The sequence below is a fragment of the Ictalurus punctatus genome, chromosome 20 (genome assembly GCF_001660625.3).
Source record: "Ictalurus punctatus breed USDA103 chromosome 20, Coco_2.0, whole genome shotgun sequence".
Classification (NCBI taxonomy): domain Eukaryota; kingdom Metazoa; phylum Chordata; class Actinopteri; order Siluriformes; family Ictaluridae; genus Ictalurus; species Ictalurus punctatus.
In genome coordinates this window covers 22102727-22118632 of record NC_030435.2, presented here as the reverse complement: position 1 = coordinate 22118632, position 15906 = coordinate 22102727, and the positions used below count along the sequence as shown (strand labels likewise).

Sequence of the window (15906 nt, the reverse complement as noted above, 5' to 3'; positions counted from 1 at the left end):
ATCCGCATCGTCGTCGAATTCTCAAATCAGAAGCTTTCATTTCTTCGCTTTCTAGAACGGCGGCTCTGACAGTCGTCCGGGCGGCAAGATTTTTATTAACGAGCTCATTCTAATACGTTCTCGTTCCTATAGCAACAGCACGGACGATGGGAAAGACACTGCGCGTAAAGTAATGCACGTCATCATAAACAGATTTAGAAAACGTTTATCGTTACTCGGCAAAGAAAAACATGTCATCGTTGACATGGTGACGTTTTGTGTAAGGAGATGTTTAGCTAACGTTTACGGAAGTGAGTCTCCACTGTCGGAGATTTGTAACTGTCAATAAGTTTTCTTACGGAAAATCTTCTGGATAGACGACGGTACGTTTTTGCGGGGAGGTTTCTTGCTAACAAGCTGCGTTTTTCTTTTTTCCTTTTAATAAATGCAAAGAGAGAGAACGCAGAGAGGCTGGTGAGGGATTGACTGTTTATATCTGGTATACAGTACAGTATATTGCAAGTAGTAAGAGGAATTAAGCATTTTTGGCTACAACAAACATAAAAAAAACAACTCTACGGACTGATAAATGGTTAAAAAGTGTGACGCGTCGTTCATTAAAGTGCACCTATTATGCTTTTTCGGATATTACCTTTCATGTAGTGTGTTATATTTAGAGCTGTTTGTGAATGTAAAAACATCTGCAAAGTTTCAAAAATCGAAGCACATGACAAGCGGAGTTTGAAGGAACCGATTCTGAACGACTCGTTAGTGATTCCAGACATCACTTCCTGTACAAACCTATGTAGGTTTGTAATAAAAAGCCCCGCCTCTGGGTCTTCATCGGCTGCCCGCCGACAGACGGAGCTGGGACGTCTGACCAATCACATCGGAGTATGCTCTCTGAAAGGAGGAGTTTAGAACGAATCATTTAGAACGGATCATTGAACGAGTCGTTTGTGACGCTGGGGGGAGAAAAAGTAATGCTGCAGTTTAAATTATGAGCACGTTAAAGTGTTTTTTGACCTCGGAGGCGTGTAAATCTATCCTATGAGACCTTTAAAACAAAATGAGGCACGTTTCAAAACCATAATAGGTGCGCTTTAATACGTTAAAATTGTAATTGTTGGAATATTGCTGTTGTATAAGATGAGAGGGATTAAAGACTCGACTAGGATGTGCTGTTATAGGAAAATAGTCGAATGCATCGGGTATTAGGTATCACACCATCCCGTTGTGGGTTCATTTCCTATAAGAGCACACCCTGTCGTATATTATTACTAACTTACTGCATAGAGAAGTACAATAAAGATTCAACAGCACTGTGGTATAATTTATTATTATACTTAAGTCTCAATAGCGAGTTCCAATTATTATAGGCCTGAGTTCAATTCATTATCATTTAGTAACAGGCTGAAATTTAATTTACGCTTAATATACATGGACTTTTTTTCATGCGCTGATGGAATAAATATTACTCAAGTGTTCGTTGTTTATTTAACATTCGAAACTTTTCATCCATTCAAGCTGAACTTACTTTTTTGTCTTATTGTATATTAAGTGAACTGGTTAATAAAACGTTGCCCGTTATGCTACAAACGAACTATACGTTTGATTTTTGTCTTGAAACGTAAACGACACGTATAACTGCCATATAAGGAGCTCTGTCTTTTCTTTACTCATGCTGAACAGACGACGAGGAAGGTAATCTTTCATTCTTTCGGCTTCGTGCCACACCTCATTTGCTCACCTCTGATTTCCCACTAAACAAGAGCGACGTCATCGGTAGCTAGCATGATGTTGGATAACTAGCATGATGTAGCTAGCATGATGTTGGATAACTAGCATCATGTAGCTAGCGTGATGTTGGATAACTAGCATCATGTAGCTAGCATGATGTTGGATAACTAGCATGATGTAGCTAGCATGGTGTTGGATAACTAGCATGATGTAGCTAGCATGATGTTGGATAACTAGCATGATGTAGCTAGCATGATGTTGGATAACTAACATGATGTAGCTAGCATGATGTTGGATAACTAGCGTGATGTTGGATAACTAGCATGATGTAGCTAGCATGATGTTGGATAACTAGCATGATGTAGCTAGCATGATGTTGGATAACTAACATGATGTAGCTAGCATGATGTTGGATAACTAGCATGATGTAGCTAGCGTGATGGATATCTAACATGATGTTGGATAACTAGCATGATGTAGCTAGCGTGATGTTGGATAACTAGCATGATGTAGCTAGCATGAGGTTGGATAACTAGCGTGATGTTGGATAACTAGCATGACGTTGGATAACTAGCATGATGTAGCTAGCGTGATGTTGGATAACTAGCATGATGTAGCTAGCGTGATGTTGGATAACTAGCATGATGTAGCTAGCATGATGTTGGATAATTAGCATGATGTAGTTAGCATGATGTTGGATAACTAGCATGATGTAGCTAGCATGATGTTGGATAACTAGCATGATGTAGCTAGCGTGATGGATATCTAACATGATGTTGGATATCTAACATGATGTTGGATAACTAGCATGACGTTGGATAACTAGCATGATGTAGCTAGCATGATGTTGGATAACTAGCATGATGTAGCTAGCATGATGTTGGATAATTAGCATGATGTAGCTAGCATGATGTTGGATAACTAGCATGATGTAGCTAGCGTGATGGATATTAGTGTGATGTTGGATAACTAGCATGATGTAGCTAGCATGATGTTGGATAACTAGCTAGTAGAGGTCCTAGCATGATTCGTTTATTTACAATTCAAAATGTACTGTAGCTGCTACCTTTTCCTTTAAAGGTACGTTCACACATACAGAGATGCAAGTCGCCAATTGCTGTATTATGAAATTGCCAGTAGGCGTTCCTAGTACTTGGTTGCCATAGTAACATTTATCAGCGGGTGACGCTGCTAGCATTCCACATTTGACAAGTCAAGTTTTCGTGCTGCGAAAACGAAACTTTCTGGAGGGAGAGCGTTTGTGTATAAAATTCACCAGTGTATATGTGCATCATATCCAACGAGATGAAGGAGGAGCAGTGTGAGCTGTTTGCCATTGCGGCGAAAGCGCGAGCACACGCGCCGGACTGTCTGGGTCCACGAAACAATTCGGACGTTCAGGCAGCATGACGGATCACGGATCGCGCGCGCTCTACTGTCTTCGCTCCCATTGGTAGTCGCTGCACAGTCGCACCGAATTTGCATAAAGTTCAACTTTTGGGACACGCCCACACCTAGCTATCTAGCAACGGCCGCCGTCGCACTTGTCTCCGGAAGTCGCCCGCTCTCATTGAAAATGAACGTTCCCCGGTCGCTTTGTCGCTGCCGGTCGCCGTACGTGTGAACGTACCTCGACTCTACCATGTCATGTTTGGCGGAAACGAATAGAAACGAATGGCGACGACGAATGAGAGCAGAAATCGAACCCGAACGTGTAGCGTGTTTCCTCGCCGCTACAGATTTCATTCACGATCGTTTGACAGCGTAAAAACAATATGTTTCGATAAGTCTAAATATTTGGTGCAGATACTGTAGACGAATCATTTCGGGGTAACTGTCGAATGAAAGGTTGCGTCATGTTGAGTGTAGTCATGTGACTTGAAAGATCGATCGGTATTGTATTAGCAGACGTCCGAGTATTTACAGCGCAGGGCTTGAATTTGATCTCAATCAAAATACCTTTTCCTTTATCCTTCTTTTCCTGCATAATAATGACTCGTTTATATTCATATTTATATTTATTACTTACATAGAGTGACATCTTGGTTTTTTTTTTTTTGTCTGTCCTTACAAGAAGATGCAGATTATATGGCCATACATGGAATACATATAGGTAAGGAACATTTCTTTCTTCAATCTTATCTTTTACACACTTGCTTACTGCTTCCTTTAGAAATCTCAATCCCTGCTTTAAACCTGAAGGAGGTTTTTTATTTATTTATTTTATTTTATTTTTTTTACTGGACTCTTGTGCACTAAAATGCTACAACAGAGCTTCTTAATGCTGCTTAATCTGCCCCATGGCACATATCCATCTCATGATACATTCGTCCTTTCACAGCTGCGTAGACAGCCTCATTAGTTCTTGATTTATGTCGATCTGGTTTGAGTATTCATGTTAATTTGGAACTCTTTAATAGCTCCAGACTGGGTGCTTTGCTCTGGTCCATTGGTGATAAAGAGCCTCGGCGAGCAGGGGCCGGGCGAGTGAAGCGAAGCAGCCAGGCAACGGTACGAGTAAAGCAGAGTCTCTACATTTATTTATTTTATTTTATTTTTTTTTTTTCTTGCTGGCTGGCAAAACGTCAGCTTGTCCACAGCAAATCTCAGGCGCAGACGCGATGGCCAAGCTCGCATCAATCCCACAGCGACCCCTTCGAGAAAACATGCTCAAGGCATTACTACGTGGCCGATTTGTGACGGGCTCATTTTGGGGTAGGCCAAAAAGCTGTGATTTATCGCAGCGATGGTTTAGGAACTACGTGATGGAAAACTGCACGATGCTTCGACGCACACGGAGAGCTTTTGGTAGCTTCTATAAATCTGCCTTTGAAGCACAGAGACGGTGTTTACAGCGATCATCCGACGCAATCAGATATGACCGAGAGCACAGTGGAGAATGTGAAGGGTCATGGAGAAAGGGGGGTGGGTGGGATATTTAAGCGACCTGGAAAAGGTATCAGCAGATCCCAATAATGTCCAGACATGGAAAGAAAAAAAAAGAAGAAGAAGAAGAAGAAAAAAAGGCAGTATTTACAAACCAGATTATTTAATCAGTATGCAGTCTAGCAGGAGCCAAGACACTAATGCACGGTTCAGCAGTCCAGATTGCTTTTCTATTTCTCCAGATCCTTTGGATGTTTTCAGTGTCAGGTAGCCGCAGCATGTGCGCATTAGTGTGCACTGGGTTAGAAGACAACCCAAAGGGCTTCATTCACCAGATAATGGGTTTACCATACAGGCTGATGCAATCGACAAGTTATGGTCATTCGTTCGGTTTTTTTTTGGGTTTTTTTTGTCGGACGCCAACGACAGATGAACTTCATGAAGAAGCATCACGTGGACTTTGAATTAAGATGTATCAGTTCATATCGTCGCAGTTTTTTTCTCCCCCTCCAGACCGGATCCCGCAGGATGGGATGTGGTGTCTGTCTGCTTTGGTTCTTGAGTTCTGGGTTAAATCGATGCTGGTGATGTAATAGATGTCAACTGCCAAGCTCAAGGTAGAAAAGGGTAACAGGAGTACCTCAGGTCTGCCGTATCAGTGCATCGAGGTTTACAAGGCCAAAAGATTTCTTTTTGTTTCTTGTTCAAGTTTTCGTTCTGAGGAGACTGGATCCTTTTTTTTTTTTTTTTTTTTTACTAGGGGTGAATCTCAGTCTTTCAGACAATACGATACAATAAAAACAATACCGTTAGCCACATACCGATCTGATACACTTAAATACGATTCAGTTCAGGATTGATGTGATTTGATTCAGGCCCAAACCAATACGATTCAGTTGGAGACTCTTTTTAGGAGGAATATGAATCTCCATCTTTCAGAAGATATAATAGGCATCACGATACGTCGTACGTGATACAAGACGAAAAATCGGACATTTAAACAAGTGAGGATTCGATACGTTTTAAAACGATTCGTTTCAGCACCGATACGATTTGATTCAGGCCCAATCCGATATGAATCGGTTGGAGACTCTTTTCCCATGGGGTGTGAATCTCCTACTTTCAGACAATACAATGCACATGTCAATAAACAGTATACTATAAAATACAAAGAAGGATACATAACCAGTTACGTAACATTTCGATACACTTCTATATGATTCATTTAAGTGCCGATAGAATTCGATTCAGGCCTGATGCAGTATAATTCAGTCGGAGACTCTTTTTACAAGGAGTGTGAATCTCCATCTTTCAGAAGATACAATATACATCAGGACGATAGTATATGATACAATATGAAAAATAATACATTTAACCAAGTGATGATTTGATATGTTTTAAAACGATTCGTTACAATTTGATTCGCACCCAATCCGATATGAATCGGTTGGAGACTCTTTTCCCATGGGGTGTGAATCTCCCCCTTTCAGACGATACAAAACAGATCAGTACGTCTATACAATACTAAAAAGGATTCAGTTAACCAGTAACATTTCAATATGCTTAAAAATGATTCGGTTCAGCGCCAATACGATTCATTTCAGGTCAGATCCAAAATGACTCTTTTTTTTTTTTGGACTTTGTTTTTCTAGGGGGTTCGATTCCCACCTCCACCCTTTGTCCGTGGTGTTTGCAAGTTCTCCTTTCATTCAGGGGTTTCCTCTGGGTATTCCGGTTTCCTCCCCAAGTCGAAAGACATGCCGTGATTGTGCCCTGCAATGGGTTGGCACTCCGTCCAGGTTGCCCCCGAGTTGTGCCCCGAATCCCCTGGGATAGGCTTCAGGTTCCCCGTGATTAGCAGTATGGAATGGATGGATGGACTTCTCCTTCAAATTAAACACTCTCTCTATTAGACCTTTTTTGTATCGCATTATCGTTCTTAAATACTCAGTTTCCAACATCCATTCCAAGGCCATGATGGATTACTCCCTCCATTCTTCCGTCATTTCTCTTGGAGCACATGCTTTTAAATTTATTCATTAAGAAACCAAAGCTAGTAGGAGTAAAGGACCTTTCAAGTTTATTGTGCTGCAGGATCAACTACAAGTTCTGACCAATCAGGATAAATTATTTCACTCTGACTCTCTCTCATTCTTTCTATTAGAACTCAGCTTTATTTTATTCAATTATTTTTATTGCTTTATCTCTGTTAAATACTCTTTCCAAAAACTACAAGGCAAAGATACATCATTCTTACCATGTTCTTTACAGCACATGCTCAGAAGTTCGTTCAGTAAGGAACCAAAGGTAGCAGGAGTACCTCAGGTCTGTAATGTTGGTCCATTGAAGTTTCCGAGAAAAAAATCCGTCCATCCATTTTCTGAACTGCTTATCCTACACAGGGTCACGAGGGAGCCAGGAGCCTATCCCAGGGAACTCGGGGCACACATTCACACACTACGGACAATGTGGAAATGCCAAATCAGCCTACAATGCCTGTCTTTAGATTGAGGGAGGAAACTGGAGTACCTTTAAGAAACCCCCGAAGCGTGAGGAGAAAGATTTGAACCCCCGACCCCAGAGGTGCGAGGCAAATATGCTAACCACTAATCTCTATTAGAACTCAGCTTTATTTGTTTTTGTCGCCTTATCTCGTTTCCAAAATCTGCAAGCCCATAATGGATCGCCGTCTTCCATGTTCTCCTGTGTGCTCTCGAGGTCATTACATGAGGAACCCGATCCAAAACACCAAAGTTTCTCTAGCATATAATAAGAGAGCAAGGCGGTTCTACCCACGGATCCCTTCAGACGCTGTTACAGTAAGCTTCACTTCTGCTTCTTCCCACAGCCAATGTGGTGAGAGCTCAGCTTTGGTGCAGGCCATGCGTGAAGCAGACATAAGCCTGGCCAGTTGGGTTGGCATCTTCTAGTTGTTGCTGTTTATGGAAACCGGTTGTGTGGCCTGGTCTCTGGACATGTCTGGAAGAAGCGTTTGGTCAGGCTCTCTAATTTATAGAAAGCCTTACGCGCAGTCATAATCATGTCATGAGCACCGTTCAGCAGCTGGTGCGAGGATATAGAGGCTCCGGCATGTTTTAGTAAACAAGGTAGGGTGGGGTGGGGGGGGAGTGGTAATCGTAATGTGTATCAGTTTAGTGCTCAAAATGTCTGTATCTGTATTTGGATTTAAACCTGAAGGGGGTGTGGCCTTTAAAAAAAAAAAAAAGATTAATATGAACACAGAAAAGAAGCATGGTGTGTGAATTCTGGCTCAGTTCCTCAACCTCAACTCAACAGCTACATCACTCCAGGTCATCATTCGTCTTGAGATTTTGCAACCGCCGTATGCTGAATAAATCACAAGAAGTAGTTATGAACACCAAATTAAGCGTGAACCTTTGGGAAATTTTCCCCCAGACGTCGTGTCAGAACGACTCGTACGGCAAATATCATAACTAGATTTGAAAATGCGTTTTGTCGGCTGCCCGACCGATTTCCACGGGGCATGTCACGGTCTTGAATGCCGAGCTGCTCTGAAAGGCCAAAAACGCTCGTGTCGTTTCGTAACCCGCCCGAATTCCCAGCGCAGCACACGTCAGGGTGTATTTCGGCATTTCGAGAAAAGCTCCCGTATGCCTTTCCTTGAAACGGATTGTCTAAAGCTCTCCGTGCACTCACATATAATCCAGGATTATGTCAAAAAAAACAACAAAAAAAACCCCACAGGTTATTCCGTTTAAAAAAAAAAAAAAAAAAAAAGTGAAAGAAAGAAGTACGACTATCCGGAGAGTCGGTGAGAGAATCAATCTGCGCAGATTAAAAAATATATATTGGTTTAATTATTTTCCTGTCAGGGCTTGCTAACCTCAGATTTATTTGCGCAGAAGCTCTGTCTAGCCTCGGGGCCCGGTTGTTATTCTCCGCGCAGGACAGAGATGTCTGGAACAGTTTAAGGGATTCGGTTAGATTGATATCGGTGTAGCCAATCAGCCGTGTATTTCTGCTGTGGCTACTGCGTCTGTGGGAGTGTGAGACACGCTCGACATGTGTTCACCAGCCTGTGGAAGAGTGTAACGCTCACGCTCACGACCTGGAGTCAAACACAGAGCAGAACAGCTGACACTTTCTTAAAGTGCACCTATTATGGTTTTTCAAACATTACCCTACATGTAGTGTAGTTATATATAGAGCTGTTTGTGAATGTAAAAAGTCTGCAAAGTTTCAAAACTCAAAGCGCACGACAAACGGAGTTATCGACTCCGGAAAGAAGGAACCGATTCAGAACGGCTGAATCGACTCGTTAGTGATTCCAGACTTTACTTCCTGTACGTAGGTTCGTAACAAAAAGCCCCGCCTCTGGTCTTCATCGGCCGATCGCCGACAGCGCTAGACCGATCACGACAGACGGGGACGTCTGACCGATCAGACCAGAGTATGCTCTCTGAAAGGAGGAGTTTCGAACGAATCTTTTAGAACGAATCATTTAACGAGTCGTTTGTGACAATGGGGGGGAAATGGTAACGCTGCAGTTTAAATTACGAGCACGTTAAAGTGTTTTTTGACCTCGGGGGCGTGTAAATCTATCGTACGAGAGCTTTAAAACAAAATTAGGCACGTTTGAAAACCATAATTAATTTGCGCTAATTAATTCAGAGTTAAAAGGAAAACTCCACCCTGTTAAAATCTGCTTCGATTTAAAGCGTGTGTCAACAATCAGCGAAAGTTCCAACGATCGCTTTAGCCCCTGAAAACAAAAGAGCACGGACTGCTTTTTCTTACACGCCGATGTTTAATGCCGTATTAATGAGAAATCCAGTGGAGACGTTGGCGCACACGATGGACTCGAAGTTCAAGAATTCGTTAAGGCAGAGACTCGATCGGGCTTTCGACTCGACTCGTGACGGCATTGCCAATGTTATTAGCGCGAAGGGTTTTTTTTTTCTCCCCCCAAACAGAGTGTATAGACGAGGAGACGAGAGAGCCGGACGTGAGGACTAAAGCGCCGCCGCATCGCTCTTTTTAGATAGAGATCAATCCCACTGTGACGGGAGTTGGATGGCATTGTGGGTAATGTAGGAAACTGTTAGCCAAGCTGAAAAAAGACGAACGCAACTCAGAGTTTCATTACAAAGTAAATCGGGGTGGAGTTTTCCGTTAATATCGATGTGCCATGTGGAGGCCTGCTGGAACTATTCTGGTATATATTTAAAGGAATACATATTTGCCCAAATTCATCATCCAACAATTAAAAAATACCAACAAAACAGAACACACTATGAGTCATGTGATACTCTTCTTGATCCGTGGGCTGCTTTCAGACCGTCCAAAGACTATGCGTCGTGTTTATGTTGCCGAGTCGTACACTACATCATCTTTACGGGTTTGGAGCGATCCGGACACTCCGACGCGGAGCGTTTTAGCCGGCCCTGTGCAGCTTTGTGGTTTTGTTATGTTGTGGAAAGTTTTTTTGGAGTGATGTGACTTGTTCCTTTCCATTCCAAAGCTCTCGACTTCTCCTTCTAAGCATACGCAAACATTTTGTACTCGTTAATCACAGCGTTAGTAGCCAGATGCAGCATATCGAGTGTCCCTGCATGGATTTGGCGGTTAAGAACCGGGATTTGTCACCATTAAATGGCAATCAGTGTCTAATGTGTCACGGTAATCTTTCTGCATGGAACGCTGGTTAGGTTCTGCTCCTCTCTGGATGACGGCCACGAAAAGCTCGTGTTTTAAGAAATGGCAGCCGAGTTCGTGTTCGGGTGGAAAAACACGACAGCCTCAGGGGTTTTCATTTATTTATTTATTTATTTATTTATTTATTTATTTATTTATTTCTCAAGACCCTGCACGAACGTACGACGGTATTTTATTTTATTTATTTATTTTTATCTCATTTTAGAGCGACGCCATGTTCCCGCATGAAGAATTCCGCCCCGAGTATGAAAAGTACGAAACGGTTAAATCGAGGCGGGGCTGGTTGAACCTGATCTCTGGTGTACGATGTCCTTGAATTTTCTTTCCGTCTAGCTGGATTGAGGAGAAGTTTCCGGCTGAGTAAGAAGGACCGCAGGAGTCGAGAAACGCGAGCAAAATGGAAGAAGTGCGAAGCCGGCGGAGAGAACCACATTTCCAGCTACCAGGAGGTGGTGCCTTATGTCAGAGAGCCAGGAGCACCGTACCGCCTCGTGCTACTGGTCGGTACGTACAAGACGTGACCGTCGTATGCTGCGTATGATGTAAGCTTTTATACCACAGCGATTTCGATTTTTACCATTTTTTTTTGCTAGTGTTTATGGAAGGAGTCTCCAGTTTCGCACTTATGAAAAAAAACAAAACAAACAATACCCTTTGACCATTTGCATTTCACAGCATGAGCCGTACAAATACTGGATGGATAAAAAGTTCTAAATTGGTAACTAAGCAACATGACTAGTTGACTACTATTATCACCCGGTAGTTGTTTATTTTCTTGTGTTGAATTCCTACCACGGCAATTTGCCAACAATTATTAAATGAAAGAAGGACAGGCTAAACGACACGCCTGTCACGTTTCTACCCTGAAGACATTCTGACGCTGGAGACTCCTTCACTCCGGAAACGTTAAATAAACATCTCCTTTTTCGAACCCGTTTAAGCGTTAGTCTTCGGTTATCGTGACGTGCCCGCCGTAATCGAACAAACCCTGTCAATGAGGTGTTACTATGGAAACAATAACGCCTTCAAAGGCATTTGAACTGCGGCTGAACTGCGCAGTCCATTCACCAGAACTGTGACTATTTATTCTCGGTGTTTTCCCCTCACTGACTTCTAATGAGTTTTGTTATTTTTACAGGATTTCACAACACTCTATAACTTTTACATTCGACCGTCTCGACGAGTCGTGACGTCTTCGAGTGCCTCGAGTGCTTTGTGGTTTTACGTCCTAGCCGTGCTGCCTACTACACTCGTTTGTATTTTTATTTAACCTCGCTCCACTTTTCGGTCCCTAGACGGTAAACCCGAGCTCCAGCGTTCTCCTGGCAGTTCTCCATGGAATCTTGGCCGTTTTTCAATGAAACCCTCCTTCTTATCTGCCGTCTTCCGATTTCCTTTCCTTGAAGCTGACTACCCTTAAGAGAGCGGCGTAGGGATACTTTTACAATCTGGAAAGTCGCAACGAGAAACGGATCTGCAGCATGGATCTGTTTTCATCGCTCTGCCTGGACTTCACTTCAGGTCTGCAGAATGTTCCTCTTAACGGCCGGCTCGGAACGAGTCACCCAGGACAGCACGCTCGTCTCCTGAACACGCCCAAACCGCTCCCATGTACCCTGCCGCCGTCTCTCGATACCCCGTCGCAACGCTTCATCGGCTACGAGGCCGTGACGTAAACCCGACCCGGCTAACGTTCGAGAGGACGTGACTCTTCAGACCTGGCGCGATGGAAAGTCTGCCGTTCTCCTCGCGCGACTCGGTCTCCGTCCGGATGACATTGAAAACGTCGTGACCGTAAACCCCTGTAAGCGTGCCGCTCTCGCATAACTACAAGCGCACGGGACGAGCGCGTCCAAGCTTTCTCGCTCCGTCTCAGATCGCCGAAATAAAAATGTGTCTCTGTGGCAAATTTATTAAATTCGTTCTTCGATACATCAGAGGTGTGAACAGCCGTTGGCGGCGGCGCCGGAGCAGATGTAAGCTTTGTTGTTGCAAAAACAACAGAAAGCGCACAGGGGCGTGATAATATCTCTTCCAGTACTCGAAGGTCTTCAAGGGAGCCTCGAGTCGGGCCAAAAAATTTCCGCAGACCGCACGGCTTGATTTCAAAGCAGTTTAATCATCTCAGCGAGGTCAAACCCGGGGTGTCTGCCGGTGGAATCGAAGGGAAACTGACCGCAAACGTTGAACATCCAAGAAACAAAACAGATTTTGGGATTGTCTTGGATTGGTCAGTTGATTTATAGCTTTAGAGCCGACAATGACCAGAGGAAAGAACGAGTCTTTTTTCCCCCCAACAAGTCAGACATTTGTGACTTTAGTTTCTGTCTGGATGAAGAGCTGTTTCTGAGATCAAAGTTTTGCAGCTAGCAAAACATTAAAATCCTTTTTTTTAAAAAAATAAATAAATAAACCAGATATTTGACTCCATTGGAGCACATAATACATGTACATGTAACACATAAAAAAAAAATGTTTACTACGTACCTAGCATGTAGCTAGCTAATCGCAGAATAATCAGTAATCTTTATTGCTAATAAACTCTTCGCTTTCTGCAGCATTGAAGACTTTCTAATCTGCCTGAACATTTATAATCTGTAAAACAAGCCTTTCGTACACATATTATTATTATTATTATTATTATTAGTTGCATATATCATTTACGGCTCAAAAAGTTTTGCTTTACTGAGGCTTCAAATCTTCTTTTTTTTTTTCATCCAGACTATAAACACTGTAGGACGGGGATCTCAATCGGTCAAGGTCGTGTATGTTCGTGCGTGTTCGTGCTATGTTCATCCTGGATGATGATCGGCTCTCTGATAGACCCTCATTAAACCGATGCTGCGTCCCAATTCGACCCACTATCCGTCCTAAATAGTATCCGAGATTAGAAGTAGCGCGTCCCAAATCGCGGTATGTTGAAATGAGGATCCCAGAGGTACCCGGATGGTCTAACTATTCCCGGTAGATTTTCAAAGTGTGGATGCGTGGACGCTTTTTCAGCGGATATCGCCCACAGCGCCTCGTGCGACGGAGGAGGAGTTTAGAATTTTCCGTCGGCTTCGGCGAATTCAACCTGCAAACGTGGCAGAGCGCTTAAACGATAAGCACTAGATGTAGGTAAATATACATAAATAATAAAGCGAGGGAACGGTACATTCCACGATTTAGTATACGTTCTATAAGGAATGACTGACGGAGAAAAGCTGAAATACGGCGACGACGTTCTCTCGCGTCACATGACGTGTTCGTGTGTCTCGGTACTTGCATACTCTCGCTACACACTTTTTCTCCGCAAAAACAGTACGTACTTGTAGTGTATCGTATTAGTAGGCAAATTGGGACTATCATTTTATTTGATCATTTTTATTATTTTAAGAATAAAACAAAAATGAAGTTGGTAGACTGTGCTAAAGTCATCCGTCCATCCGTCCATCTTCTATACCGCTTTATCCTTTTCAGGGTCACGGGGAAACCTGGAGCCTATCCTATCCGGGTTAAGCGGTTAAGGCTATGGGTCGGGGGTTCAAGCTCCAGCACTGCCAAGCTGCCACTGTTGGGCCCTTGAGCAAGGTCCTTACCCCTCTCTCCTCCAGGGGGCGCTGTATCATGGCTGACCCTGACAGGCTGGGGTATGCGAAGAAAACAATTTCACTGTGCTCTACTGTATATGTGACCAATAAAGACTCATTATCATTATCCCAGGAGGCATCGGGCACAAGGCGGGGTACACCCTGGACAGGGTGCCAATCCATCCCAGGGCCCAATCACGCCCTTGTGCTAAAGTCATTTTCAAGCAAAATGAGAGAACCTTATAATACCGACATCGTGCTTTCGCATTTATTCTGCCAGCTGTTTTCGAGACTGATTTTGTACTATTTTTCAGGAAACAAACAATACATCCAGCCCCACCGAAGCTGCCTTTCACCATCCCTCATCTATTCCAAATGAGCAGGTTGTTGTCCAAATTGCTAGTTTCACTTTTCACCTATGTCATTCTCTCAGGCTTACGTTGGCCTCTGACACGGGGCATTAACTTCTAATTTGCCCGGCTCTACGATATCCATTTGCGTAGGTATGCGATACAACTTCGAAGATGGGACGTAATGAAAATACACCGTCGTCCTAAATGTGTCTGCTCAAGCGACCACAGAGAGAGCTTGCGAATAGTTTCTTGGAAAACGTCCCCCCCGATTCTGGCTGTCCTCCGGTCTACGGTGGCACCGAGGGGGCAGGCAGGACGCCCACGTGAGGCCCGAGCAGGAACGTGGAACTATTATTTTCATCCCTGTGCTCGTTTGTTTCTGGCTTCTCACTGTTCTGTTAAAGCCATTTGCTGCGAGAAAAGCAATTCAACTATTTCACGCATGATTACGACGGCAGATATCTGTGGAATTCCACTTCGCGTCAACACACGCACACACACTGCTGCTGGTGATGCGCGCTCTTCCCCGAGAGGTCATAATGGCCCTGCGGATGTCCCGGCCCGCTAGACTCGAGTCTGTCCCGAACGGGTATCAGACGGATCTTTCATCCCCGCCACGCTAGTCTGGCTTTTCCTCCCGAGAGCAGCTCAGACACTGTGTTCTGGATGTGTGCGAGCGAGCGGAGCCATCGGCTGAAATCGATACGGTGTTATCCCGTTCGGTCTGCACTCACACCCCGGTAATGGAAACTTCAGATGCCTGTGTGCTCGAAGAGCCAGTACGTCAGAGAAACGGGTGGTTCATGAATGCACGCTTTTGATTTTTGCCCATCAAAAAGCCGTTACAAGTCGGAGCAGCTTCTCCGGAGTCATTTCCCTCGAGCTATAACGCAGGCATGAATGTTTATATCAGAACCATGAGTACGATGAAACTGCGGGTTTAAACACGCGAGTGTTTATGGTAGCCTTTTCAGCACTAATCATTACACTAATGAGAGGTTCGTATGTGTGTGTATCCGTGCCCAACAGGGCCCAGTGGTGTCGGTTTAACCGAGTTGAAAAGGAAACTTCTGCTCTCGGATCCCGAGCACTTTGGTGTCGCTGTACCACGTGAGTTGACCTCTTTTACAGTCTATACACTATGTATTCACATCTTATATCACGGCATATATATATAAATGTCTTTCGATGTTCCTCTAAATCTGTCCCAAAATCTGATCAGCCCACCATCATTTCTTACAAACTTTTTCTGCCCTGTACTTGGACACAATTTCAGGCTTAGCTTTTAAAAAAAACAACAACAGACATTTGCTTTTGTTAGCAGTTACTTGGGCAGCGTTGACTCAATGGTTAAGGCTCTGGGTTACTGGTCAGAAGGTTGGGGGTTCAAGCTCCAGTTTTTTTTCTTGACTGACTAAAACTCCTACAATGCCTAAAATGGACCGGAGACCACCAACATGAAGGCAATTCTCAGTCTGCACCAAACCACGACCACGGCTCGACTCATACCAGCACCCCTCCAGACACGCATCAAGACTCTCCTCTACACTGGTACCAGGGTGTTGGAAGGTGAACGAACCTCCAGCCTCTGAATCAAATGGCTACTCCCGACGAACACTCGACACCCTGCTCTTTACCGTTTTTCTCATTGTACCATTTCCTCTCTAACTCGACGGTAT

At 43.7% G+C, this 15906-nt stretch overlaps 1 protein-coding gene across 2 annotated transcripts in view; it reads left to right on the top strand.

The window, feature by feature from the left end:
• Positions 1 to 15906, top strand: part of mpp7b (MAGUK p55 scaffold protein 7b) — a 45890-nt gene that overhangs the window by 17067 nt on the left and 12917 nt on the right. Inside the window, exons 8-10 of one of the 2 annotated variants that reach the window (XM_053673603.1) lie at positions 3794 to 3832; positions 10636 to 10806; positions 15257 to 15337. In XM_053673603.1, coding sequence (XP_053529578.1) covers positions 3794 to 3832; positions 10636 to 10806; positions 15257 to 15337 — 291 coding nt within the window. The remainder of the gene's footprint in view (positions 1 to 3793; positions 3833 to 10635; positions 10807 to 15256; positions 15338 to 15906) is intronic. The other variant, XM_053673602.1, reaches the window with a different exon arrangement.